The sequence below is a fragment of the Pomacea canaliculata genome, linkage group LG1 (genome assembly GCF_003073045.1).
Source record: "Pomacea canaliculata isolate SZHN2017 linkage group LG1, ASM307304v1, whole genome shotgun sequence".
Lineage (NCBI taxonomy): Eukaryota > Metazoa > Mollusca > Gastropoda > Architaenioglossa > Ampullariidae > Pomacea > Pomacea canaliculata.
Genome location: NC_037590.1, coordinates 20,117,620 through 20,145,569, shown reverse-complemented (window position 1 = coordinate 20,145,569; position 27,950 = coordinate 20,117,620). Strand labels below are relative to the sequence as shown.

The 27,950-nt window shown below is 36.2% G+C and overlaps 2 protein-coding genes across 2 annotated transcripts; one reads left to right on the top strand and one right to left on the bottom strand.

The window, feature by feature from the left end:
* Window positions 1-324: 324 nt before the first annotated feature.
* On the bottom strand, window positions 325-27,903 carry LOC112575599. Its single transcript, XM_025257602.1, has 38 exons — window positions 27,736-27,903; window positions 27,030-27,435; window positions 26,599-26,747; window positions 26,295-26,463; window positions 25,916-26,012; window positions 25,342-25,589; window positions 25,015-25,146; window positions 24,669-24,779; window positions 24,221-24,334; window positions 23,072-23,159; window positions 22,736-22,853; window positions 22,035-22,168; window positions 21,729-21,880; window positions 21,371-21,519; window positions 20,329-20,404; window positions 19,905-20,083; window positions 19,677-19,774; window positions 19,265-19,314; window positions 18,946-19,088; window positions 11,720-12,425; window positions 10,971-11,116; window positions 10,421-10,589; window positions 9,910-10,006; window positions 8,827-9,080; window positions 8,417-8,548; window positions 8,214-8,324; window positions 7,804-7,917; window positions 7,553-7,640; window positions 7,100-7,217; window positions 6,608-6,741; window positions 5,849-6,000; window positions 4,066-4,214; window positions 3,572-3,647; window positions 3,076-3,260; window positions 2,669-2,757; window positions 2,426-2,475; window positions 1,981-2,121; window positions 325-618 (listed from the first exon to the last, which is right to left on the bottom strand). The coding sequence occupies exons 1-38, from the start codon at window positions 27,816-27,818 to the stop codon at window positions 550-552; spliced, it is 5,676 nt and encodes a 1,891-aa protein (XP_025113387.1). The 5' UTR covers window positions 27,819-27,903; the 3' UTR covers window positions 325-549.
* On the top strand, window positions 12,396-17,588 carry LOC112563295 (transmembrane protein 11, mitochondrial-like). Its single transcript, XM_025237157.1, has 2 exons — window positions 12,396-12,751; window positions 13,153-17,588. The coding sequence occupies exons 1-2, from the start codon at window positions 12,732-12,734 to the stop codon at window positions 13,658-13,660; spliced, it is 528 nt and encodes a 175-aa protein (XP_025092942.1). The 5' UTR covers window positions 12,396-12,731; the 3' UTR covers window positions 13,661-17,588.
* Window positions 27,904-27,950: the final 47 nt, after the last annotated feature.

The following is a 27,950-nucleotide window of genomic DNA, read 5'->3' as shown; positions in this document are numbered from 1 at the left end:
AGGAAGCCCATCTCGGCCCACGGTCGGACCTGTTTGCGCTTTCGGCGGTTGGGCCGATATAGGCTTCCCATATGGTCACCGAACATCTCACATGGGTCCTCCTCCAAATGCTACTAGGGGACATAGCTGAGCACTGAAATTATTTCTATTTATGAGACACCTTTCTTTCCACACTAAATGATCTTCGAAATCACCTTAGCTTCATAAAGCAATAAAAAAAACTATAGCAAAAAGTGCAATTTTTCACACAAAAAATATAGCAAAAAAAAATATAAACATTTTTTCTTAGTAACTCTGAAAACTTTGCCACAAAAACAAGTGCAATATCGCTGAATGTTTTACTCGCTTCCACCACAAAAGAGTTGCACCTGAAATTGCCCAGGAATAAATCAAGGGAACTAACTTGTAGAGAAATGATTCATAGCAATTACCCTTGTACTTATAATTTGGATATTACTAAAAAGATTGTAACATCACTTGAGAAATTTGTCCAGTGCAATGGCTGCAGCACTTTAGTCTGCTTCTGTTGTGTTTAACACCACTGTTTATTCATGAGAAGGCCCATTTCAAGAGGAAAGGCTGCAATAAGTCAATTCCTGTTTCGTAGATCATCAAAAGCTGAAATAAAAAAACATGAAAAATAGAAAATGAGACCAGTCTTAAAAGCCAAAAAAGACACTTTTTAAAACACAATATAACAGGTAAAATCCACTCAGCAACTGCACCAGAATGCCTTTTTAACTTCCATTCCATTAAGTGCATTTTGTTTTTCTTTTATTTTCATCCAAACTTAACACTTGATACTCATTTCAACATTAGATGCTTTCCCTAACGTTGCTTATATCTGTTGGGTTTTTTTTTAGTTGTGAGTTTGTTTAAGGTTCTTTTTTAAACACAGTTAATTCCCTCACCTTACTAATAATAATAACTTTCATATTGCACATGGTTTTGCACACAAGCTGATCACCACACACACACACACGCGCGTATGCACTCACAGGTTCAATTGGTTAAATATTTTTGAAAAAAATGTGATCTAAGGTATTGTCTGTGTATGCCATAAATGCATTGGCAGGGTATTCAAAACTGGGTCCAAATATTGCATAAGAGGAAAGAGAACTATATGGAATTCTGACGAGAAAGGCATCATGATCAGCACCCATGATGGTTTATAATTATACTGGTGAATAAAAGTAGACAGGTAGCCACAGGGCAAGAAGTAAAAGCAAAGGGAGACCACCTGTATTCTATGCATGTTGTAACTTGAAGCCAGTGAAGTGTTCTGAGCAGCTCAGTGGAGAAAGAATGATAATGCCAACGAGAATAATACTGGCTGCAATGAATCTGACTGAATGATAGAAGCTAAAGGCTGCAGGACTGGTCCCAAAACAGACTCCTCAGAATAAAAGTTGTTTACATAAAATCACATGGTCGATGCCAGAGAAGTCCAGAAGGACGAGTAAGGAGACATCACCATGATCAGAGGCATTCAAGGAATCATTCACCACTTGAACGAAAGCTGTTTCAGAGCTGTAAGACATATGACAGATTGACATGCTTGATAAGATCCTTAACCACCATATGACATATATGAGTTGCAGGCCAATACATTCAAATACTTTCAAGAGAAATAAGAGATTAGACACTGGTCTGTCATTTTTCAAATCATCAGAATTCAAGCAGGCTTTCTTATAAAGTGGTCATACCAGTCCATGTTTAAAACAGAGAGGCACAATTCTATATGATACACAAAATGTTGAAAACTTTTATTCCAGTTTTTGCAGTAAGCTTTGAAATATTTGTACCAAATTTTGTGCCTGTTTTATTTTTGGAAAGTGGGGATAAGTTGGGAGGGGATAGTAAAGATAGGGAAGACTAACCCCAAAAGACCATAAAAGATTGTATTTCCAAACATATGCTAAAACCTCTCAGCAAATTCAAATTCAGCAAAGTGAAAGATTGCACTTCTTTTCTGGTTACCTGGATTTCAGAATTGTAGTAGTAGTTTATTATTTTCCCATTCAATGTGACATTTGCTGGTCTGTCAATGACACCCAGAACTCGAACTGTGTCTAGTGTCACTGGATAATTCTGTCTCAGCACGTTTGTGGTCAGCTGTGTCTGAGAAATTTAGAGCAAATTCTATTTTTCCAAAAGAAAGTTCTTCAGTCATCACAATGCACACATATGAAACATTAGTAGGAAGGAATCTATTTCAATCCCACCTATTTTTCTATACTTTTTTGGTCAAGACTTCCAACAGTAATGCAGTTTCAATTTGAATTTTGTTCAAATTATCATAAACTCCATAGATTAACAAGTTTTACATCCCATGAATGACAGAAATGGCCACCCACATGCCAGCAATAAATGTACAATGAATTCTCAATATTTAGCATCAAAGAAACAAATTAGTAACACTTACTCCATTTAATATAAACTGCACAAGAGAATAATTTCCTGATTCCACAGGATCTGAAAAATGAAGAATCTGCTGCTGATCATTGGAATTTCATTCTTAATGTTCTAATAAGATATAATTTTGTTAAAGGTTCTCTCTTAAAATATAATGATAATTATAAACATTTTTATTTGTCATGGCTGCAGACTATCTTAAAAGTATATTCCCCAAACCAAAAAGTATATTCCTACAATGAACAATGCTCACCCAAAGACTCTCCATCATCCCAGAAAAGCTGTCCTTGTGCACTAGAAGCAACATCAGGAGCAACAATGAGCTGAAAATTCATCTTACGCCTGAAATAACAGTGAAAAAGAAAATAAATATAAATAACTAAAAATAAAACACCTCATCATCTCAATATATTAGTCACAAGATTTCTAATTGCAACTTCCTCTCCCTAAGCATCGCAGTGTTATTCATATGCCAGTTGACACCCACAAATACATGCCTCAAAGCACATGAATGTGAATGCGAGGTACATGCACTCATGGCATGGACTCAAAGGTGCATAAGCTGAATATATGTGCATCTATTACTACGCATGAATGCACACATATACATGCAAATACATTCAACACATTTGGCACCAACTCTGAACTGTGTATACTAACGCTGTATTTGTATTTACAGCTGGAGGAAGACAAGGAATAATGGAACCACCCCGGATGTGAACGTTGATGGTACTAAGAGGGGCTTGAAGCTGATTATACTGCTGTGGAGTTGCCTTGAGTCTTGAGCCATTGTAAAAATCATACCACACTCCTTCTGGTATGTAGGCATTTACCGTCGTTGCTCCCTGTGGCCATAATTATGCAGGGTATAAAAACAAACTGTGATTTCTATGTTAACCCAGACATAAATGGGTTTTTTTACTTTTGAGTCCAACATATATATATTGAACTGAAAGTTGTGTATCCAATTACTTCTGTAAAATAAAAGAGCACAAAACACAAAACTATGGCTTTTTTTATCTAGACATTATGTTTAATTTTCTCCTCATTGCAGTTATAAAAACATTCATGATCTATGGCCAGTTAACACAGAAAAAATTCATCATCTATGACAAGTTAACACAGAAAGAGAGAAAAAAAAAGGAATGAAGTTTACCTCCTCTAAGACAGGAGAAATAAGCAGCTCTTCTCCCCACATAAATTGCTTGTCAATGTCCTCAGTGTTTGGAAAACTGCAGGATATTAATTATCTTTAGAATTATTATTTAATTTTGAATAAAAAAAAATAATAAAAAAAATCTTAAAATGAGGTTAACATGAAGGAAAACAATGCAGGCAGAATCAGATAATGCATGGGTAAGGCAAGGTAAAGGACAATTGCTTAGTACTCTAAGCAGTGCGGATATGAAGCCTAACCCTCTTCCACCTTCTACTACCTTCAGCCCAGAAAGAGCTGAAAGCCATTCACTGTTGAGTAGACAGAAGAAGTTTTCTAGTCAATTCTGATCCAAAGTCACAAACAGAAGAGCCTCCCTGACCTTAATAAGTCCAGGCTTGTATTAATTCATAAATAACCATGTAAGGAGACATTTAAATAAATCAATTAAGCTCTCTATGTAAGCCTGATAACTGTTTAGAACTGCAACTCACAGAGCAAAGAGTGGTCTCACAACGGAAGTGCCAGTGGTGTGACTGATAAAGAAACGTGTGTACATGTAAGGGAGCAAACTGTAACGTGTCCTCAGTGCCTGCCTCATGTAGGACACAGCAACAGAATCAAATGCCGCTGGGTCTTGAGGCTGCAATGAGAAATCTTTCTCTGTCATCCTTTCATCCTTTTGGCTATCCTCTCTGAATATTTGTTAAATGTCCGAAATTTATAATCATCAAAATAATATGCACTTTAGCAAAAAGTTAATTCCATATACTCTGTCCGTGAACATAATAGACATAACATATACAGTGGAACCTCGGTTAACGAACTTAATCCGTTCTGGAAAGCTGTTCGTTATCCGAAATGTTCGTTATCCGAAACAATGTTTTCCATAAGAAATAAAGGAAATAGATTTAATTGGTTCCCAGCCCCTGTTGACTCGCTAATATTTGAAAGTTACAGGCTATAAAGGTATTTGTTTTAATGAGAACAGTTATAATGAAATATAAATGGAGTTAAATAAACATAAAAACATTAACGAAAGCATTTAAACATCAGAAAACTTGCCGTTTTGACGGCGTGGTTGGAAGCAGGTGTGGGGAGGAAGGGGTGGAATTACTGCTTTGATAACCCCCTCCATGAGCACACATGACATTAGAAAATCGGGATGACTTCCTTTTCTGTAGCTTTGAGGTTCAAGGAAAAAACTTGTCCAGTGTCTGCTCCTTCTGTCTTTTTTGTAAAACTCTTCGGTAATACGACATCACATGTCCGACAGACGCATGCCACCTTCATACTTTGAAATCATTTCCTTTTTCAATTCATTTGTTGGCCGCTTCCTTGCCATTACCTCACTACTATTAATTGCTCTTAATCTTCTTTGGAGCTAAGATTAAGGATTGTCTTATTAAACTAAAGTACAAAAATCACTAAATAAGAAGGATGCTCACAGATAAGGAACGACTGATCGTAACTGTGTCTCGAGCGCGAATAATGATATGCTGGTGGGTCACGTGTGGTTCACGTGGCTGTTCGTTATCCGAAATTATCCGAGACAAACTTTTAACGAAATTTTTGTTCGTTAACCGAAATATTCGCTATCCGAGGCGTTCGCTAACCGAGGTTCCACTGTATTTTGATGAAATTAGGAGCTCTAAACTGTCCTGCACTGGCCAATTATACCACAGATGTTAATGTCTTTAATTCGCTTAACAAATCACTTCCTTAAACCCATGGGATATGTAGTGATGTACTGTTATCATATCACATGTGATGCTCATCACAAATTGTCCTTAAACTACCATCTCTTGCTAGATTTGTCTCCCACTTGTAAATCCAATCCTATTACCTTTGAAGTTAAAAAGTTTATGCAGTTATTATATACAAACATTTCTTAGAAACCTCAGTTCAAAGGTTTCAAGCCTATTTAAATTAGCCCCAACACTACTGGTATAGGGTGAACAAGAGTGTGTATGACCATACATGTGCATGTCTTGATATTGAGCAATTTGCTTGCACAAGTTTATCTTTGATGGATTCATCAGCTGCACAAGTTCATCTATTGTGAATAACATAGCTGCATTTGTGAAAAGCTTAAACATATACAATACTCTACTTAAATCAGCATTCAATAACTAGGAAATAGAATTAAAATATTATAAACCATTTGATTAACAGAAACACCAGAAAGCAGCCTGCACTAATACTAGAAATGCTTATTGCTTATTTCAAAAGAAATAAATCATAAGTAACTAGCAGACATTAGTTAATAAAATATACCTTATCACCAAAATTATTATGATTGCGCATGAATGGATAGAATGCTCCCAGCTGCATCCACCGAATACACAGCTCTCTAGTGGTGTCTCCCGTAAATCCACAAACATCTGCACCAACCATTGCCACTCCAAACATATTAAAGTTCAAGATCCCTGAAAGCAGGTTAAACTTGCATTAATTAACAGTACATGCTCAATTAATGTTCATGCCCTCATCTATATACCCAAATACATAAAAAAAAAAACCAGAACCTGTTAAAAAAAAATATTGAAAATGTCCTAAGTTTTCAACTCTTGCAGATGTGCAGATGTGGGCAGATGCAGATGCCAAGTGTTTTTAATGAAAAGTTAAAGACATGTAATGAGTATCCTATGAATGTGCTAATACGAAAAAAAAATATGTATGCATGTGTTGGAGAGAAGATGTTCTGAGAATATGTAGACTTGTTGTTGCTGTCTACAACACATTAAGAATATATCCATCTACAATATTTTAGATGTAATTTCAGCACTTAATGCACTTCCACACATATAAACTCGCACACATACATTCACATACACACACACCAAAGATATGAGTATGCATGCATATGCCTACACACACACATATATATGTACACACACATACATATAAACAAAAAGAGAAGGAGAGAGTGGGAAGAGGTGGAAAGAGAGAATGCATTAGGACACAAGTACATTTATAAGAACTCAACTATCAGAATGGATCTGAGCTAGAACACTAATTAAAATAAATATACACCTGGTATGGAGTAGTAGAGGTCAAGCCACTGTGACCAGTTATCACCTAGCCAGTGACTGCCATAGTGACCAGAACTGGCAAAACTTGAACGTGAAACAATAAGGCTTCTCTTTCCAAGCAGTTTTGTAAGGGAGCTATAAACACAGATAAGTTAAATTGTTGTCTGCAGACAAATAAAATGTCTAAGAACATTTATCATTAATAAAAACAAAGTTTGAAACACATATATGACAGGACTCAAATTTCAGTAATATCTAATCCATTCAACTGAAGACACATAAATCATCACTCCAATGATCTATATGGTAAACAGGTTCTCATTTATCATCAAAAAAGAAAACGCAATGCTGTCACTGGATTATAAGCTCATTATTTAATGATGCTTCATTAACGCTATATCCAAATCTTAATATTACAAAGTAACAGAAACATATATTGGATAGGCTGTCTTTAAGTTCTCCAGTTGACATAAATATTCAACAGGCTGATTACCTTGCAGTTACTTTGGTCTCACTCCATCCATAGAGATTGTGAAGATTGTAGTGAGATGATATAGCTTGTTGTGCTGAGGGGCACACAGTCGCAGACATTAGCTTTCCCCCATTTATTCCTAAATGTATCATAAATGAAGAACAATCAGAACAAATATATTCTAAATTTAGCAAACCACAAACCTTGTGAAGCAATAACACTTTGTGTCTTTGCACAAAATAGCAACAAGGTAAAAAAACTATGTTTAAGTTTAACCCTCCAAAGGCAGAGACCCTCTAACAGGAAAGAGTGAGGGGAAGATGGGGAGGATGAAGATGAAAGCACAATTCATGCATTTACAGCTACCATTCACCATGGCCATCATATATTGACACCAAATTGTAGGAATTATAACACTGCACTTTCTTTCATTTGCATGAAAAATACCATTTGCATACAAACAAAAGAACTCACTAGGAGGTGTGAAAGGAGGATTATCCAAGGGTCCTTTGGTGCAGCCAACAGTAGAACCTTCCACAAAATTTGAAGGTTCATTCATGTCCTAGGAAAAGTAAACCTCAGGTAACAGGACTGAAAGCTTAAACAAGGTGTCAATACATGTACTATACCTTTCCCAACATTAAGCATAAATTATGCTTTTTTGACTTAAGCCAGTGTTCCAAACTTCTGGAAAATAATCCAGCACACATCACCGCAATACTTACTATCCAGATTCCATTAAAGGGAATTTTATCCCAGTATGACTTTATCTGATTGTACCAATATTGTTCAGCGCTGGGTTGAAAGAAATCTGGAAATGCTGTTAGCCCTGGCCAAACCTGGGACAACACATAGTCTTTTTTATTCTTCTCGTAGTTTTTTCAGCAAAAGTTAACCATACAGAATAAAAATGTCAAAAAAATGTATCAATATGGCAGTTTTAAACTCTTAACTGACAAGATAAATTTGTAATGGATCATAAAAGTATGGGGGGGAAAAAAGTATCTTTGGTATCCTGGCTGACAACACAAAACTCATTTTCCAATAAATGAGTCCATATGACATTCATTCTCAAATTCTCAAATCTGTAAACAGAAAACTTAAAAAACAAACAAAAATAGCAAAACTATCATACCTTCCCCTCCAATATTTGACCTGTAGCATTTTTTATGAAGACTCCCATCTGCACACCTTGGTCAAATGCTGGATAGGAACCAGCGGGCTGCGTACTGCTGATTCCTGGATCCTAAACAAATGGCATTAAATGTTATTGTTTCATCAGCACCATAGCTATTTGGATTGTCAGATATTGATAAAGCCTGTCATTTAAATACATACTATAATCATAATGTAGCGCTGATCATTTCTGTGAAGATCATCAACAATGTCCAGCAAGTCAGGGAATGTGGTATTATCATATGTCCAGTCAAGGTGTTCATGCATGTAGTCGATGTCACTCCACTGTACATCCTGTCAGACAGAGAAGCAATAAGAAAATAATATTATCATTTATGGAACATTTAAAACATTAGCTTATTCTTTTCCATGATAGACCAAGAACCTTGAAGCAACAAAATTAAGATAAAAATTACAATATTTCAATAAGAAATTAAATATGAATTAAGTAAACACTACAGTATAAACACAATAACACTCGACATGTCAGACACGAAAGTACGTTAATGAACACTACAATGTCTGCCATTCTCTATTTATTGACATGAACATGAAAATATCAATCTACTTACATAGGGAATGTCAGCAGCTCTGTTTCTCTGGATGACCTGACGAAGCACTGTACTATTCATGTAGCCCCACCTGCATAGGTGAAATCCCAGCGCCCAGAATGGTGGCATTGTGGGCCGTCCAATGAGACTGACATACTGCTCCACAACATTTAGTGCAGTAGGACCAGTGAAGACATAGAAGTCCAAGATCCCACCCAGGACATGGTAAGTCAATGAGCCTAATTCATTCCCTTCTGATGGCTGCAAAGCCACCTCTGAAAATAGTATTTTAAATATGTGTGATATTTATAGTAGCATCCAGAACAGCAAGCTCCATCATTATGTAATGCTACATATATATATATACACACACACATATATCAGACTCCTAGAATTTGCCAGAGCCAGAGACCCACCTTAGCTAACCCCTTACACCCCAACAAAAAATCAAGGATGGCTACTTGACTTTGTACAAAACCAATGACTTTGTACAAAACAAGATTACCACTCTCATATGACACCAAGAACCTCTACTTTCAACAGTCAAGCAACGTAAGATGGTCTTTGGCCATGTGACCCAGAATGACACCTTGTCGAAGACTATCCTCCTGGTAGTTGACGTCCAGGTGGCCAAAGAAAGAACTGGTTTGTAAATGTCAAAGACTGGACAGGTCGTCCTGTACAAGACCTGCTCACTGTCACCCAAAATAGGCAAGACTGGCAGGTCTCACCAGCTGCCGCATCTTTCCATGTGCTCCCCACAACAGCTAGTGCCAGTCAAGGGACAACTGATATACACACTAAGGGAGGGCAGTGTAACAAAGTGGTTAGAGCACAGGACTGCAGAGCGCAAGGTCGACTGCTTGGACCTTTGGTTGAAAATTCATCCTGCCCATCCAGCTGTGCAGGAACAGGATGATGTCAAAGAATGAAAGAAGCAAAGGCTTTAGCTCCACCTTGCACATGCCATGCATTAGATAAAGGCTGTCTCTGCAGCATTCGGCAGTGGAACCCTTTACCTTTTACATAAACACTGCTACACTCCCCTACTGATTTATGCTACAACATCATTAAACTGGTGTTTTAATTATCCTTAGCACTGACCCATAGCATTGCTGTTCAGTAGGAAAACACCATGTGCCTGCCCATCAGCCTCCAAATTGAGAAAGAATGGATGTGACCCATAGAGGTTCCCTCCACCCTTCAACAGATTACATTATTTGATTAGACACAGAACTATATCACCCATTCTATTAGTACATTTATAGTTTACATCTAGCATGGTAAGAGCACTCTGTCCATACCCTATCTGATAAATGTGATGTTTGCTATAACCAGTTACAAGAAATAATGTTTTTCTCTTTACTCTATTTACCAAATGAAATGTTTGTAATGTAGCAGTTCCTGTTCCTTCACATAAGAAGAAAAGTGTGTTGATGATCATAATAAATCCTATTTCTGCTCAGTACAACAACAGCAGGCAGTGACCTTACACAAAGTGATATCCAGACCTAGTGTGTTACGCAGTCTAAATACTACAATGAAACAAAAATTATGTCAATACTGATAACATGATTAGCATTGCTCAACTAACAACTCTGTCATGTTAACTTACAGGAGGGTTCATATCTCTATTCCATAGGACAAGTTTAGTCCAGTTGGTGTTCAGTCTCAAAGATGATCTATGCTCACCAAGCCCATATATATTTGAAGATGTCAGACGAGTTCCAAACTGCAGGAACTGATCTGCAAACACAAGAGGGGCTGCAGTGCTGGAATCAAATCTGGAAAGAAAAAATATAGACCCTCAGTATTTAACTCTTTACAGTATTTATCATCACATTACCATATTTACACTGGATAAGCAAGAAACTCTGACTCGTAAAGAGTTACAAATACAAGATTGCTTACTTCATTTAATGTTAGTTGAATCTGCTTATTGATGATTTCAAAACTTTTCATCAAAACAACACTCTTTCTCTCTCTCAATAGTACAGCTCCAAAAGTATAGATTGCTACAAGGCAAGGCAACATATTGAATACAATTCTACACTAGCACTTATGCATTCTCATCATGGCATAAATAGCTGGTCACTTAACATATCATTAACTGATATTTTGGCAATAAGAACTTTATTCTTCAAAAGTAGTGGCTAAACACTAACATGGTAACACCATTGGATTTACGCATAATAAGAATCCCAAAGGGGTTCGCTTTCAAGGTAACTTGATAATCTGTTTGTTCAACTGGTTGATCATTCTTGGAGAGGTTGAGAGGTACTTCATATCGTTGATTATGAGGATCAAATATCTGCAATAAATATCATACCTTGGTTTTAGCTTTACTTAAAAGAAACAAACAATGAACAAAACTTAGTTTTGGTATGACAAGTACCATTATAGATTGTTTACCAACAAAAGCATTTTTAAATTGGTTACATTAAAGAAAGAATTATCTAGCTTACAAAGACATAACATCTACCCTTTACACTAAAGTAGAAGTTGTTACACATGCTCTCTGATGGGTGATCACAGTAACTTTAGAATGAATCACACATGTCCATATCCTTACAGATTCCATTAACATGAATCAAAATATAAAGGCTAATTTGAGCAGACCAGATTGCCTCTGGGCAATCTGAGTAAAATTCTGTGAGCATTCTGTCCAAGTCAAGAATGTGAACGTCGATCACTGTCAGCATGGATCAAGTTTGCCCCCTAAAAGGAGAGGATCTTTCTACGCTACTGTGAAAGAAATGCAAAATGTAAAAAAAGTCATTAAAATTCAGGTTTATACTAAATTATTTTATATAATTCAAACACAAGGCACACTTAAACTTCTTTCAGGTAATGTATGCTGCCTTTACTATAAGTCTCCTAACTTCTAGAACTTTAAATCTTTTTGTAATCACACCTTAAAACGAACTGTGTCTGCCGTTTCAAAGGTCACATCAATTTGCAGCTGAAGAACATCGTCTGGATATGGAGATGCTGTTTTTCTTGTTAGGGTTGCTGATATTCCTTGTTTGACACCACGTCTGAATGGAACTACCGGTGACAACACATATGAAACATAACCTTGCGGATAAAAGCAGTATGGAACCCCTTGATGCGAGGGGTTTGCATTCCAGCAACATCCCCTTGCCTGGCAACCCTGCTGCGAGGCCCCGAACTCCTCAGGCCAGCAATCGAATCTGTCCGTTTCATTTAACGTGCAAGAAACTGCGAGCTTTTTGTCTTGACCATCCAAGTCAAATGTCTTCTGTTTCCACTGCGACTGGTGGTCTCTGTCAAAATCTTTGGCACTATTTGACAACAACCACTCGTTGAATTTTGCCTCATCTCTGTCCAGTTCTGCAGCTACCTTTTGTGGTTTGGAACAATTTGTGTTTTTTAAGACTGAAACAAAGGTTGATATCGGGGCTCCGGAAGACAGAAGCAAAAAGGCCACACAACTAACTCCAAGACCTAAGACCAAACCGAGAGTGAAATGATACCTTTCCCTACGTCTTTGAAACGTGTACTGTACATCCCCGTTGAGGATGAAACTATCTTTAGAAAGGAATATTTCCTTATTTTCTCTCATTTTAACACCAAAACTGGACGCTTCTCTCGTGCATCAAACTACTCCACACAAATGCAACGCTTATCACGCGCAGCTTTTATTATTCATCACGGGATAAATCAGCTGATCTCTTACAAGTGCATCCGTACTTATTTTGCAGATAACTGTGCAGATAACATTGAGCAACTACTAAGTGTTCGATTTGTGTTGTGTGCGTACATATTGAAGGAAGTTTGCAAGAAGCAAGTTTTCGTTAACTCGTGGACGATATAGGGACATTAGTTCGTAGCTCTCTTATCTCGAAGAAGGGGGGCTACTGTAAAAATGAGTTGTTTGACTTGGGGATTCTTTCCCCTCTAAGATGGCTGAACTCGGACCAAGGTTGAACACACATTAATTTTCAGACTTTTTGTGGTATTAGCGTGTATGATATAAAAGCAAATAGATTTTCATAAACATGAAAGGGATTAAGCTATTTTTAATACAATGATTTTAGATAGACTTGCATTTCTATAATTGTTATTAAAACTTTTGCCTTTTATTTGGAGGATCAGCGTTTTCTGTGCATTGATAATTCTTCCACTCGTAACCTCCTCCGACCTCTTCTTTAAATAAACGGAAACAAGAACAAGGACGTTACTACTATATAGTTCTTTGATGGCGCCATGCTATATGTATCGCAGATAAATCGTTTCGGTGATATTTAAAAGTTAGTATTGCCTTTATTAACAGCACACAACGTGACATTTGATCGGTTCCCTATATACCTATATTTTTTTCAGGCCACAAAACTATAAGGACTGCGTAGTGATACGAGAGATATATGAACATGAATCTTCACAGGAAGAATTCGAAGTTCAGCTTGATCAGTCTTTAGAAGCGGGAGTCCAGACGATAGTTATTGAACCATCCAGACTGGGAGATGAGGCTGCCAGGTGGATCATGTGTGGAAACTGCTTGCACAAGACTGCTGTCCTGGCAGGAGTTGGCTCATTAGTGTGTGTAGGAATGTGGCCTCACAGAAATGAACTCTTCATGTCTCTGGGTTTCTTGAGCGTGATTTGTGCTGGTGTGTATGCAATATCCTGGCAGTTTGATCCCTGCTGTAAATACCAAGTGGAGACCAACATGAACAAAGTGCCTAAATTACCTTTACACTCACTTTCAAGCAGTACCCCTGTCATCCTTATCCGGAAAGATGACACTCGTCGTAAAATCTTGCACAACACTATTTCGTTGATTTCTGGAGCAGTATGTGGTTATAAATTGTACAAGAGTTACTTTAATTAAGCATTGAGTAGTTTAGATTTGAGATTAAAGAGCAAAGCAATGACTTGCAAGTGTTCACATGTTTAAAGCGCTTATTGATTCACTATTTTCACAGATTGAATTCTTAAGTTCTAGAAAGATATCCTGACTGAATACCGATATAATGTGATAAACTGGAATTACAAAGTGCCACATGGTCTCATCTGAGATAATATCAGTGTTGAAATATCAACACTTTATAAGTTTGACAGGTTAGATATTAAGTGACAGCCAGTTCTCTTTGGTCTGCCTCTTATCATTTATCCTATCCTGCCGTGATATCACCATTGCTGCTAACAGAATAAATCTCCAACTAGTAACCTGAATAACAGCATGGTCACTGTAGTAAATAATGAGCCAGATGATAATGTCTGTTCAGCAGTTCTACAATTTTCAAAAACAATGGGTTTTTTGTGTAGATTTTATGAAAAATTCGCATGTGCTTATATTAAAAATTTTAAGAATTATACTAGAAGATTTTTATAATTTTATATGATAGCAAAAGTGGTTATAACAAGGAGACTTAAGGAGAAAGTTCACTCATAGGTGATGTTTCACTTAAAACTACTGTCTTCAATTAGTTAATGTTTTTAATCTTTCAGTTCTGTTTCCAAACTCTTACTCATCTGAGTCAGAATAATTTGTTTAGCTGAAATATTCATGGGTAGGATTTTGTGTGTGTGCATGCATACAAAATAGTGTGCATTAATACATGACATTATTTTGTGTGGGGATGTGTATTGTAAGTGAGGATAAGTTTATCCTTTATTGTGACATAAGGTTTGAAGCATTTAGCACAGTGTCCTAATTAATTTGACTTAAAAATATGTGCTATAATTGTTCAGCCACTGTGCCAGATGTTAACTTTAGAGCTGTCAGAGGTTTACCTTATTCAACCATTAGTTTATCATGAGGATTCTGTTTTAAACTGAATTCAGATATAAATTTTCAATGTCATCATGCAGTTAACTTTCTTTTGTCAAGTTACTGTTGACAAGATCTTTTGCACAAGACAGATTCTATTTTGTTGTCAAACCCTTGTTGCTTGATTATTTGTGAACATGTGTGATTATTTCCACTTACTACAGTATTTGTATGCTTAAACCAAGAATTTAGGTATATCATTTATAAATCTGTACTTGTATTTTAAATTTTCATGATGTGTTTCCCTATTATGTGCGCCTAGGTGTCTATGTATACTCAGATCTACAGGTAAACTTAATGTTTTACAGTTTCCTCCTCATCCTTAGCAGTCATGATAATGTAATTAAACTCCTCTGAGTAAACTGTAAAAAGTTAATGTCCATTTTTTTAAAAATCTGGAATAAACTGGCTTTCTGCATTGTGGTCATTTATTTGAAGACAGCACATACCAATACAGTCATCGTCATCATCATCATTCATGATGAGCAAGAAACAACATGCAACAGTTAACTTTACAAGTGCTGCAGACCACTCTTTTTTTTTTTTTTTTTTTTTTTTTTTTTCTTTTTTTTACCAGTACATCTTAGGAGAGTGCTTTGCACAGTGGGAAAAAATATCAATAGGATACTATTGACAGCTGGTGGCAGCAAGAGGTCTTAACCTTAAAAAAGAATACCTCCACACCTTTTGCTGTAAGGAATGTGTTTGTGTGATGTAATTGTGGATGCATATGTGATTTGCTAATTGTGTGCTGCTCTAAACCTTCAACAATAAAACTCCAGGATTTCTCAAATAGTTTTTTTTTTTTTTTTGGAAGTCACTCTGAAATTTTAAAATAGCATGATAAATTCAGCATTTTGACAGAAACAATCCCTTGACCATTATATTTATGTAAGAAGATGAAAGGTAATGAAAAGACACTTTCTATTCTGTCTGAAGTTCTTTTGACTTTGCTACTTGAGCTTGTCAATGGCTTTGCAAGAGTGTTGTGCTGTCTTCTATGCTGAGGATGTAAAAGACCTATAAGGTCTAACATTCCTATTAAGAATTCTCTGATTCTTTGACACCATCACAATAACATCAGCTGACTGCACCATGCTTAATATACTACAGTATCTACCAAAGCTTTTTTTTTTAAAATTGCACAGGAGAAACTACTGCACTGAGCCAAAGAAATATTGAGATACTTCAAATACAAAGAAAGCATAAAGTGATTATTTTGCCTTATGTATATGGCAATCATTTAAGTGTTGTAATCAAGTCCAGGAAATCTGCATTATTATTTAAAAAAAGTACTTTTTTCTTCTGATCATACAGTTGCACTGATCTGCAACATCATGCCAACAATAGTTTCTCGTCTGTTAGCATGGTTGTACTATTTGACAAATATTAGCTGGCCGACATGATTGCTTATAATCAGTGTTTTGAGATAAACAGGATTAAAGTGAACCTTTGACCTGCTTCAATGAGGAAAAGGCTTCCACATATGCTTCATTTACATTATGGAAGAAGGTGAAGAAAGGATAAGTTGGGAGAGAATGGTGATGAAGGAAGATAAATGAGAGAAAATGACAGCTATCTCTGTAAATGACCCATATGTGAACCTTGGGATAAGCCTGAATTCCATACCCTTCACATTTAAATATATATATATCTGCCTTTTCTTCTTTAACCCTTTTTTAAGGGGTCAAGTTCGTGTTCAATGGCTGGATCAACTGTTGGACGTGTTGCACCATACAGGTATTATACAGGTATTGAACTCTATAATACCTGTATGGTGCACACCTTCAGCCTCAGATGCCCTAAGTAAAGCTTCTCACTTTCATGTGGTCTTCACTGTCCTGATGACAAGCAATTTTTGCCCAATGGTTCTTGATTTTCTGGACATTTATATCCAGTTTAAGGATAGGTTTAACAACAATTAATTAAACCTCAGCAGTGTTAAAACTCAGAACATAGTAATAGTAATTATATGTGTCTTTCTGTTCTTTTAAAAATGATGTAACAAGAGTTGTCTGACGCATTAGTTGATTGATTCCCTCCCTTCTTCTTTATTCGCCTCCCTCTCCACTTTCCTTTCATTTTTGTAAATGGTGGTGATTTTAAATTTTCAATAAAATTTGTTGCAAAAAAAAATTATGGCAGGTTGTTTGTGGAACTTTATGACAATATCTTTTTGTTGATAATACTTTATTTTCTGCAAATATGTTGGACTAAAATGAAATTTCACTGGTTTTCATGCTGAAATTTGAGGGTGCTTGTGGGAGTATTATAGAACTGACTTTATTGCTAAAATTAGCTTTCAAACTTAGATATTCACAATTGGTCACTAGGTTTTGTTCTGCATTTGTATTTGGCTTCATACACTTCCTGTATACCTTTTGTAAGTAGGTCTTTTAAGGGAATGTTAAGATAAATATAATCAGGAACCATACTATTGCTGACATGTTAGAGGTGGCAGCTGATGCTTATTACTTGAAACCTTAAGCTTCAGTAGAATAACATTCACATGTGCAAATGCTTTCTGCTTACAAAGGTTTATGGGGATCGTATGTCCATGGCAGACTGAATGTAAAGACATATTCTCGTAGCTTCTTGCAAGCAAGAATGTACATCAGTGTTTTTTGGTGAATGCTTGAACAAGCATATTTGTGAGCCTTGTGTCTCAGATAGCTTATTTAAAATGCTTTCTTGTCTTTTATATATTTTGTTTATGAAGCCAGCTTTTCGTTTTCAGTGTTTCTTCTGTTTTTCATAAATGTTGAGATGGATATGCAGTTTTCTTTCACATGATTTACACTTATCACTTGCATGAATTCAGTTCCTCCATAGAGTATTGGTCTTGGGCATGTTTTTTACCAGCGCATACAATATCTTTTACTAAGCTGGCATGCTTTGCATTGTTGCAGGGTCGGTGGTAAAAATATTTCCCCACTGCACTGAATATTGTTCATTTTCTGTACTCTAATACACTTTGCACCAGCTGTTTTGTTTTGTTCTTGTTTTTTGTGTAATAAATACAATGCCTTTCATAGTTACACAGGGTTAGATCAGTCATGCAGTCACAACACTGAGGGGACTTTTTTATGGAGGAAAGCTGTGGTTTATTTATTTCTCTATAGTAGGGCTGGGCAAGCTACGCCCCGCCTGCGGATGTCTTTGGACCAGCCCATCTGACAAAATGTGACGTGCACTTGTCATTTTTATTCAGCCTTGGTTAATTTGATTGAAATTTAATTTATCAAGTACAACACTGTTAGAAATTGAGAGTTCATAACATTCTAACACAAAGTACAAAGATAAAAAAAAAAAAAAAAAGCTGATGTTGGGGGCAGCTGCCTTTAAAGGAAAGGCTGGTTGTAAAGTTTTATTGTGACCAATTGTCTGTCATAAAACATTTAAGCTTCTTTTCGATGTGTTTCTGAAGGCATGCATCAGTGCACTGAGGTGTGTGTGTTTATTCTAATACATTATGTATGCTTAAGGTAAAGAAAAAGTAAAACAAAAAGCACCTTTTTGGAAAAAAAATGATGACTTCGTTTATTTCTAAAATTAAATACGTCATATTTAAATCCTTCTCTTGAGAAACCAAAGACCTACAGAAGCGGTTAGAGATCAGGTTACAATAACAGGGATTTTGCTAGCAGTCTGTCTGTGGTCTATTGTTGTTATTGGTGTTGCACTATGTCACACTAATCAAATTTGCTCATCTTGGATAGCCTTTTGACAGGCTAACTCCAAGTGAGTGAAAATGGTGTCACCAGATCCCAGGAAAGGTCCTCAATGAGCAACACCTGCAAGAAACAGTTGTCATCTTAAATCATGTATCTATATCTCTGACAAAATATTTGTGTCAATCCCATCATCAACACCTGGTTTATATAGATCTACTGTTCCAGGTACTTATCATTAAAGATAGTTTTAAATAATGCATAAAATATATATGAAGTTGTTCTTGTTATAACTAAGGATTCAAGTCAGCATTATCACCATAGCTAAAAGTTTGTAAACATACCACAGATATGAAGCATAGTGTTGATATAACTATTATAGCAAATTTCAAGAGATTTACTAAATAGAGGCTATCATGTTAACTCAGCATTAACATACTAAAATAAAGCAATTATGGATGGTTATTAAATGTTATGTTTACAGAAACCCAAATTTTCACGAGGTTTTGCTAAAATATTCATTCCTAAAATCATTATGAAGTTACTAGGAACTCATAATCATGCCATGTGTCTAAATTGACAACAACAACAAAATTCACAAAGAAATTCTGTTATGTGGTAGTTTACTTCTGCTTGCATGTACTCTTTCGTAATTCCTGTACATATTCATACCTTTGAGGTCTGATTGTAAGTGAAAACGTGAGACTGTCCATTAAAAGACAAAGTCTGAGGTGGTGAAAAACACCAAGGACTGTAATTTTTCCCAGCAAAACTGGACTGTACCCTTTAGACACCACAACACTTGTCAGGGTGTTCTAAAGAAACAAAATGGTAACATATATTAGGAAAAGATGCTATCACTGGTAATTTTGAACAGAATTCTTTAAGCAACTACACATTACAAAATAATGTTGATCAGTTACGTTATTTCACTGAAGAATGGCAGAGGTGTTCTATTCGCAATTTAAAGGGGGCAAAAGAAAATACTTACCTCAAGCAAAACAAATCTGACCATTGTGTAGAGTCCTCTCTCAATAACACCTGTAAGAAAAATATATTTTACTTTTTAAAAAACCTGTAATAATATAAAGTTGACAAAAAACAGTTACAACAACCTGCTTATCAAAATATCAAAAGCATTCTTCTTATTCCTTTACAACTCCAGGGAAGCACAGAGCCGCAACTACACCACACCATCAAATCCAGTTCTGGGCATCCATGACCAGTTGGGTCCATGTCATGCCAGCTACCTCCGCCTCACAGTGGACCCATCTCCTCCATGTCTGTCTGGGTCTCCCAACCCTGCGCCACCCCTGTGGGTTCCAGCCCAGAGCTTGTCTCATTAAAAAAGCATATTATCATTTAATTTTAATTACTGAATTATTATAAAACATTAAGTATACCTAGAGATTCTCCATCATCCCAGTACAACTCTCCAAAGGCTCTAGATGGCTGTGTGGTTAAATCTCTTGCAACCAGCAGTTGCATTTTTCCCTGACGTCTGGAAAGAAGAAAATCAGTGATGAGTTTGCTACGAACAATTGATCTATGTGCTTCTGATAACTAATTTACATAGCACATTCATTGTAGGTTTGCATTTCAACATGAAAATGGTAAAGCTCAAAACTTACAAAAGTGTAGTTGTCACAGCTGGTGGCAACATAGGCAGGATGCTGCCACCGCGAACATGAACATTTATCTTCCCCAGTGGTGCTGCAAGTTTTGTCTGACCCACTTCTTTCAGCAGGGTCTGGTCTTGGATGTCATACCATGTGCAGTTGGGAATGAAAGCATTAACCTCAACTGCACCCTAATATCAAAAACAACACTTATACCAACCATATGTTCTGCAGCTTTTCCAATCATTTTCTCTCCAAAAATCTTTCGATAACAACTAAAAATTGTATGACAAAAAAAGAGAAAATCATTAAAAACCTAGTATTTAAAATTACTGGTTCTACCTGCCTTTTAGCAAGAAACACTGATGTACAAATTTGTATAGATGCCCAAGAAATAAGGGTAGGGGGATTTACATAGGTTAAGCAACTTAATTACCTCCTCAAGCACAGGTGAGATAAGCAAATCTCTTCCCCACAGAAACTGTGTGTCAATGGATTCGGTCCCAGGGTAACTGCAACAATGCTTTGCAGTAAGTCACACAGCATTAAGAGACATTAAATTTTACTGTATCTGTACTATGCTACATAATAACCAATCTAGAGCATTGGCGAGACCTAAATCACATATTCACACTAACACACAAAAGAATAACCACAAATTGTGCACATAAGTTAACCTAATCTTGAATGATTTTCAAAAAAAAGAAAAAATACTGTACAGGTAGTCCTCGACTTATCCGTTCTTTCGTAAACCGAATTTCGACGCAAGTCGATCCTACGTTCATACAGTACTGTACCATAATAACAGTAAAGTACAGTACATAAATATTGTGCAGTAAATGATAATCGTTCGAACGACTAAGTCCTAATGAAAATTTCTGTTGGAATGAGGCGCACGTACAGTTCGACTTACGCCGCTAAACCTCGCAACTCGGAATGAGCTTCATTTACAGCGTCGTAACCACGAAACGACGTAACTCGAGACCGTCGTAACCCGAGGACTACCTGTATTCTTATTTTTTTTCCAAATGTTATGCTTACAGAAATCCAAAAGATTCCCTCTAATAAAAATGTTTACAAAAGTTATTGCCAGTCAAAAAAAGAAAGTTCTCAGGTGACATTAACAACAGATTAGACTAAGTGCTAAGCTAAGACAGCGATGATAATAATAATACAGTGAACTTATACAAAACCATATCATGGTCTTCTAGGCAGGCTCATGGCACTTTACAGAAAAAAGACATACACAGATAGACATACATGGATATACATGTACCTAACACAGAATGCGATATGAGGCGAAAGATATGCAGCCAGAAGCTGCTTCCAGTGTGCACAATTCATTAGAAAAACTGTAATCCAGGCTGCAAATGCTCCTTTCCGCAACAAAGGTTCAGTCATAGAATGGATCTAATAGGTAGAAGAGAGGGAGCAGTCCCCTCAAGCCAGTTAGGGACTTCACTCTTTGATGGACTTACTCAAAAAACAGAGGTCGGGCAATAGGTCTCCCTGTTGTGTTACTGTAGTAAAACAGAGTATACAAGAAGGGAAGAAGGCTATAGCGAAGCTCCATTGCTGGTCTCATCATGTCTTGAGTCTCCTTATCATATGAACCAGGGTCTTGAGGCTTAAAGAAATAAAATGTTTATTTATCCCACTTACAGTTTATAACTGAAAAGTGAATTTAACAAAAGCAAAAATTGCTATAGAATTAACCAAGTTGAGAAAACTTCTTCTCACATTTCTAAAACATTTTAAATTCCTAAAATGGGTGAAACTTTAAAAGGGAATGAAGATCTAATTTATAAAACAATTAAGCACTTTCCAAAGACTTACTACTGTTCCAATTTCAGCATGATTGCGCATAAATGGATAAAAAGATCCTAGTTGCATCCACCTTATGCAGAGTTCTCTTGTTGCATCCCAGTTAAAACCACAAATATCTGCTCCCACAAGTGGGATTCCAAAAAGATTAAAGTTGAGTATTCCTGCAAAAATAAGGTTTTACCTCTTTTATACTGGACAGAATTATGCACTTTCAATAAGCTAAATCTTCAGCATAAGTTTTCTAGTTTAATTTAAACCATAAAATTATTATTGTAATAGGACCCCTTGTAAAGCATCTTTGTGTTTTTTGCATACCAGCAATTGAATAGTGCATGTCACGGAAAGTACTGAAGTTGTCTCCAGTCCAGTGACCACTGTAAGCGCCAGTCCCAAAAGCAGTGGAACGAGAAAGAACCAAAGTTCTCTTTCCAAGTAATTTCCACAGTACACTGTAAACAACAGAAGTAAGACAATTTTAACATCTAAAAAAGCATATATGGAAATAAACTACATTTTCCTGCTTATAGTAATCATGAAGAATTCCAAGCCTAAGGACTGAAATTGCTCTATCGGGGCTCTACACAGAGCAGTTTAAGACTTTGTTTTCTTTCTCAAATTACCTACTATAATGGATTTAGAGAAGTGAAAATTGATTTGATTTCCACAGTTACCTCTCTTCAACAAAGCTAAGTAAGTGGTATGATAAAAGGAACCCTTATTGTGTGCAATCTTACTTATGGAATACATTTATCTTTTCCAATTAGCTTCTTATATATAAAAATGCATACAAAGAAAAGATATGATTCAAGTACCGTAAGAATAAAAGTTCCTTACTAAAATAAACATTTATTTCATGTTTGTGACAGTCACATTGTCTATAAAAGTAAATAATTTGTTTACAGAGTTCACTAAGTCGGGGTCGCTTTCAGGCAAAGTGAATCCATTAACAAGTGAATACCTGACAAATTATACATTCATAATGTCGCATGTTTAAAAATTTTATCAAAAGCACCCACTGTGCTGTAACACGTGCTTCACTCCACCCATAAAGGCTGTGGAGATTGTAATGAGATGACAAGTATTGCAATGCTGAGCCACATAATGTCTTCGCATACAGCAACCCACCATCGATACCTACACAATGTAACAATCATTTTACAAGTGAAATATATTTACAATAATGCACAAAAAATATATACATTCAAACTCCTACATCTTTGTCATAAAAAATACCAGCCTCTGTCTCCTGCTTTAAACATAAACATCTCGCTCAACAGCAGATTTATGTATATCATCCATTAACTTTTAAAACTGAGCATTCTGATCCTTGTCAGGCCAAGCAAAATATCTACCTGGTGGCTTGAAAGGAGGATGATTCCAGCTGTTGTTGGGACAATCAGCTATTGACCCATTTAGAAAATTAGATGGCTCGTTCATATCCTGTAAAAAACAAAAATATGTCTAAACTCCATTTCACACATTTCTTGCTTAATACACTAGTTCCAGTGGTTTCGTGCAGTGAATATGTTACTGTTGGTCACTGCACATTAATTCAATAATGACTGCTATCATATACAGTAAAAATATTTAAGTTTAGAGTCCTACTTAGTTGAGCCAGTTTTACAGCGTTATGTTCTTGAACAGTATCTCGTAAAGACTTCAAAGAACAGTCCCATAATCAGCACACCACAAAAATTATGCACTTTGCTTTTACAGGAGAAAAAAAAGTTGTATATTACTCATGACAAACAGTTTCTGGCAAGTATAACTCTTTCAACTAGCAAAATCATTGTTTAAAAGAATGCGATTGCCATGGCTTTAAGGTAATCAAAATGAGTGTTTGCCAATCCATGCTGACAAACATGAAGCCCATATCACAAGATACTTTACAACATTATCTTAAGCAGCGCCACTGTTAAAATAGGTTTGCCTTAGTTTTACAAATTACTTATTCTAAACAAGCAAATGTATTTTTTTGTGTGTGTGCACTATTGAATGTGTAAAACCCATTTCCCAGCATGGATGTGAGCTCAGTGTGCTGCACACGAAGGGCTACAAACAAAGCAACAGCCAACTATACAAGAAGCATAAGCAGCAGCAAACAGATGACACCATGAAAAGAAACCCACCTAGTCCACGGATAAAGAATAGAGGAGTAGGCGGAATAGGATGTCTGATTATGAAAGACTTCTTAATGAGATGGATTCTGAGGCCAGATTTAAAAGCTTTGAATGCAGACACAGTTTAAAAGAGAAGAGGAAAGAGAATTTCAAACAGTAGAGCCTGAGAAGAGTATCTGCCAAATTTCTTCTGATTTGGCACAGAGAGGAAAGCAAAAATGAACAAACAAACAAAAACAAAGAGACTGACTCAGGTGGTAAGGCATCAGTAGGTCAGGCAAGTATGCGCAGACAGTGGGAGCACGGTGTCGCAATCAATGATACAGCTCTAAAATTTACAAAACAATTATTATAAACAGCTAGCAAGATTTCAATACTTACAATCCAGAGACCATCAAATGCCAGAATTTTTATGAAATCTGATACCAGCTGATACCAGTAATCAAATGCCTTAGGATGAAAGAAGTCTGGATACACTGTTTGTCCCGGCCATACCTGAAACAGAGATCATATTTGAAATATTATCATCCTTTACAGCTATCAAAATGACTACAGGCTGAAAGAAAACAATTATTCCTGTACAGCATTATCGTGACCTTAATTACAAAAAGATTGAGCAGGACAACATTATTTTTCATGTTATGATGACCACAGAAATAAATCTTAAACCGAAAAACCAATAAATAACCATAAAGACCGAAACCCTATAAATAACCTATCAAAGCATTTTGAGAACCAAGTTCCAAATGCTTTTACAGAATAGTATAAGTATTACCATATAACCTTTCGATCCCTTTTACATATTACTACAGTATTTGAGCATCTTTACCTCTCCAACAATTGGTGTTCCATCTTCCTTTTTAATAAACAAATCATACTGCATTCCTAGATCATAGGGTGGGTAAGTGCCAGGAGGCTCATTTTTGGCAACACCTGGATCCTGCAAATGAAACACAATACCTTCAGTTTTTCGTGCTAATGCAAAGATGCAGGATTTCCCAAAGGTAAGGACTCAATGTTATCCTATGAAATTAGATTCTACCTTGTTTTGTTTTTTTTCAATAATTAATGTTATCAAACTGACCCAGCTTAAGCCTTTGTAGTTTAAAAGAAACTATTGTCTCCACTTCAATGCAAGAACAGTGCAATATTTAATAGTAGCTTGTTCACTCCACAACAATGATAATATGGTGCTGGCCATGAGCATGTAGATCAGCAATGATATCAGGCAAGCCCACATAGGTTTTATTATCAAAGGTCCAGTCCTTGCTATCTTGGGAGTAGTCTAGATCATTCCACTGCACATCCTAAAGAAGAAACAGCAATGATCAGGAGAATTTTCCTTTAAAAGTATCTGACTGCACAAACAGGTGTGCATGCATCCCCTCACTCCCAACACACACATCTTAAGCCAACAGATTCTTTGCCTTTCACTCAATTACTAATTTATTAACACACATTTTTCTCAAAAACAGTTTTCAGACACAATAAGGTGCACTTACATAGGGGATATTTGCAGCTCTGTTTCGTGCAATGACATTTTTAAATACTGAGCTGTTTCCATATTCATGTCTGCACAGGTGAAAACCAAGAGTCCATAGAGGTGGCATGAACGGAAGACCAATGATATTGACATACTGACTGACGACATCATCTGGGGTTGGTCCAAGGAAAATGAAGAAGTCTAGGATTCCACCAATGGTACGATACGTCAGGCCTCCCTGATTGTTAAACGGCTGGAGATCAATTTCTAGTTCAAAATAAACAGATGATGCCACTGTATTTGTTGAAAACAAATAAATAAACTTTTAAAAAAAAATCTAACAGAATATCTCAAAGCGTTCTTTTTCATAGTGATGGGATTCTAGCAGTACATAACGCACAGAGTTAAAATACATTAGTCTTTTGATGAAGTAAATGGATCCCATATGCTTTCTGTAAGACCCATGTTTTCAACTTTATGTGTTGTGAGAGTGCATAATTAAAATTTAGCATATGGCTATTATTTAAATATTTCTTTTTAAAGTATTTTTTTTTTTACAAATTGTGGTCTTAGTGCAATGTTGTAGAACTTACGCATGGCATTGACGTTTAAGAGGAAAACCCCATGGGCGTTGCCAGACTTTTCAAGGTTCAAATAAAAAGGATGGGCTCCATACAGGTTTATGCCCTCCTAGAAATAAGAGACAGTATACTGTACTTCTGACTCTTAAACAGTCTGTCACACTTGTCTGATTTGTAAAGAGCACAGTAACTTTCCAACCTACCTACTTTAAGTTCAGCATTTCCTATGCAGAAAGTGTGCCTTCTTTTCAAACTTCATTGAGACCTATATCCTGATCAAATGCGAGTTTATCAAAAAGTGACCTACATAGAAAATCCACTCATTGGAAAATCTTAGATTATGATATTTGAGATCAGACATTATATTCGTAAAAACATGTTTTAAAAATACCCTTGGAAATTCATCCCGAGTCCAAATGATCATTTTCTGCCATTGCATATCTTGTAAAAATCTACTCCTGTGCTCTCCAAGTCCATACAGAAAAGGAGTTGATAGTTTTGTGCTTATCTGCAGAAGCTGGTTTGCATAGATGAAAGGTCCAATTCCAACAGAATCAAAACTGAAAAATTAGAACAATTCCCAATCAGATGATTTGTACATGATGATAACATCACATGCATCTCCCTCTCTTTCTCTCATTTTTTCTTCCTTCTTATTGTTACTTAAGCCTATGAAAAACTAAGAATGTTCTTACAGGATTTCCCCAGTACTTTTTCTAGTGATAGTGATGCCAAAAGGATCTGGTTCCACATGTACAGCATACTGTGTATCACTTTCTGATGTGTTCGAGACACCTGGCATATTCACTGGAACTTCAAACCTTGGAGTTAGAGGGTCAGTGATCTGAAAATCATTATTGATTTATTAGTAAAAATGATACAGTTATGTCCAAGTATGCCAAGCATGTGTATGCTAATATTTCAAATAATATAACTGAACTTTTTGAAACACATAATATTTTTGTAAACATAATTTGAAAAACGTATAAACTGTTAAACTAAATGTCATGTCTTACAAAAATTTAGCTAAAAGAAATTTATAATTAATTTATGGCATATAACTCAACCTAGTGGAAATCAGAATATCTCAAATGACAGGTTTGTGGGTAATAAAGTATCACTTAACCTTAAAATGAAGTCTATTTTCAGTTTCAAAGTAAACCATCAGCTGCAGAATAGGAACATCATCAGGATATGGAGATGAAGTGTTTCTAGTTAAAATTGCTCTTAGTCCTACAATATTCTCCCCATTTCGTATAGGAGTTATGTCCCTAGCTATGTATCCATTGTAATCCGTAGGGAAGAAACAGGATGGTGAGCCATTCTGGGATTGAGAATTATTCCAGCAACAGCCTCTATTTTCACAGTCTGCTTGAACAACATCTGTCCCTTCTGGCCAGCAGTCTATGCGATTTTGTTCCTGAATGGTGCAGGCTGCAGCTTGTGCAATTTGTCCGCTAACTGGCGCTGCACTGTCGAATCTGGTGACTGTATTGGGAGCTGGTCCTCCAGGTGCACATAAAGCAAGCTGCCTAGATTCCAAAAGTTACAAATACATTATAACTTTAAGATCATAGATCAGTGAGCATACAAACATTAATGCACATGAAGACCTATATGAAATCTACAAAATCAAAACAGTAAATTAACAGTTTTGCCCATTTTATGGAATCTACCAGCAACACATAACGACAATGGCTGAAGGTTTTGTTGATTATGTCAACGACGTTGACGTTCACACTGCAAAAGACATGCTGATGATGCCAAAAAAAGCAAAATAAACACAAAAAAAGTGTATCTCATACACCGTTTCTACTCAATAAAAACCTTACATTAAAAGCAATAACAGTGTTAATACTGTTAAAGTTTTGGAATGCCCCAACTCCATTAATCGTGTCATCATTTTCAGTCTCATCGGTGATAATTTTCACCCAGACGTGCTGGAAGTTTGCATCTCGCAGTTTATGTACCCGCGAAGCAGACATGTTATCATTTTTTTTTTTTTTTTTTTTTTTTTTTTTTTTGTTAAGCAGTGCTTTTAGGCCCT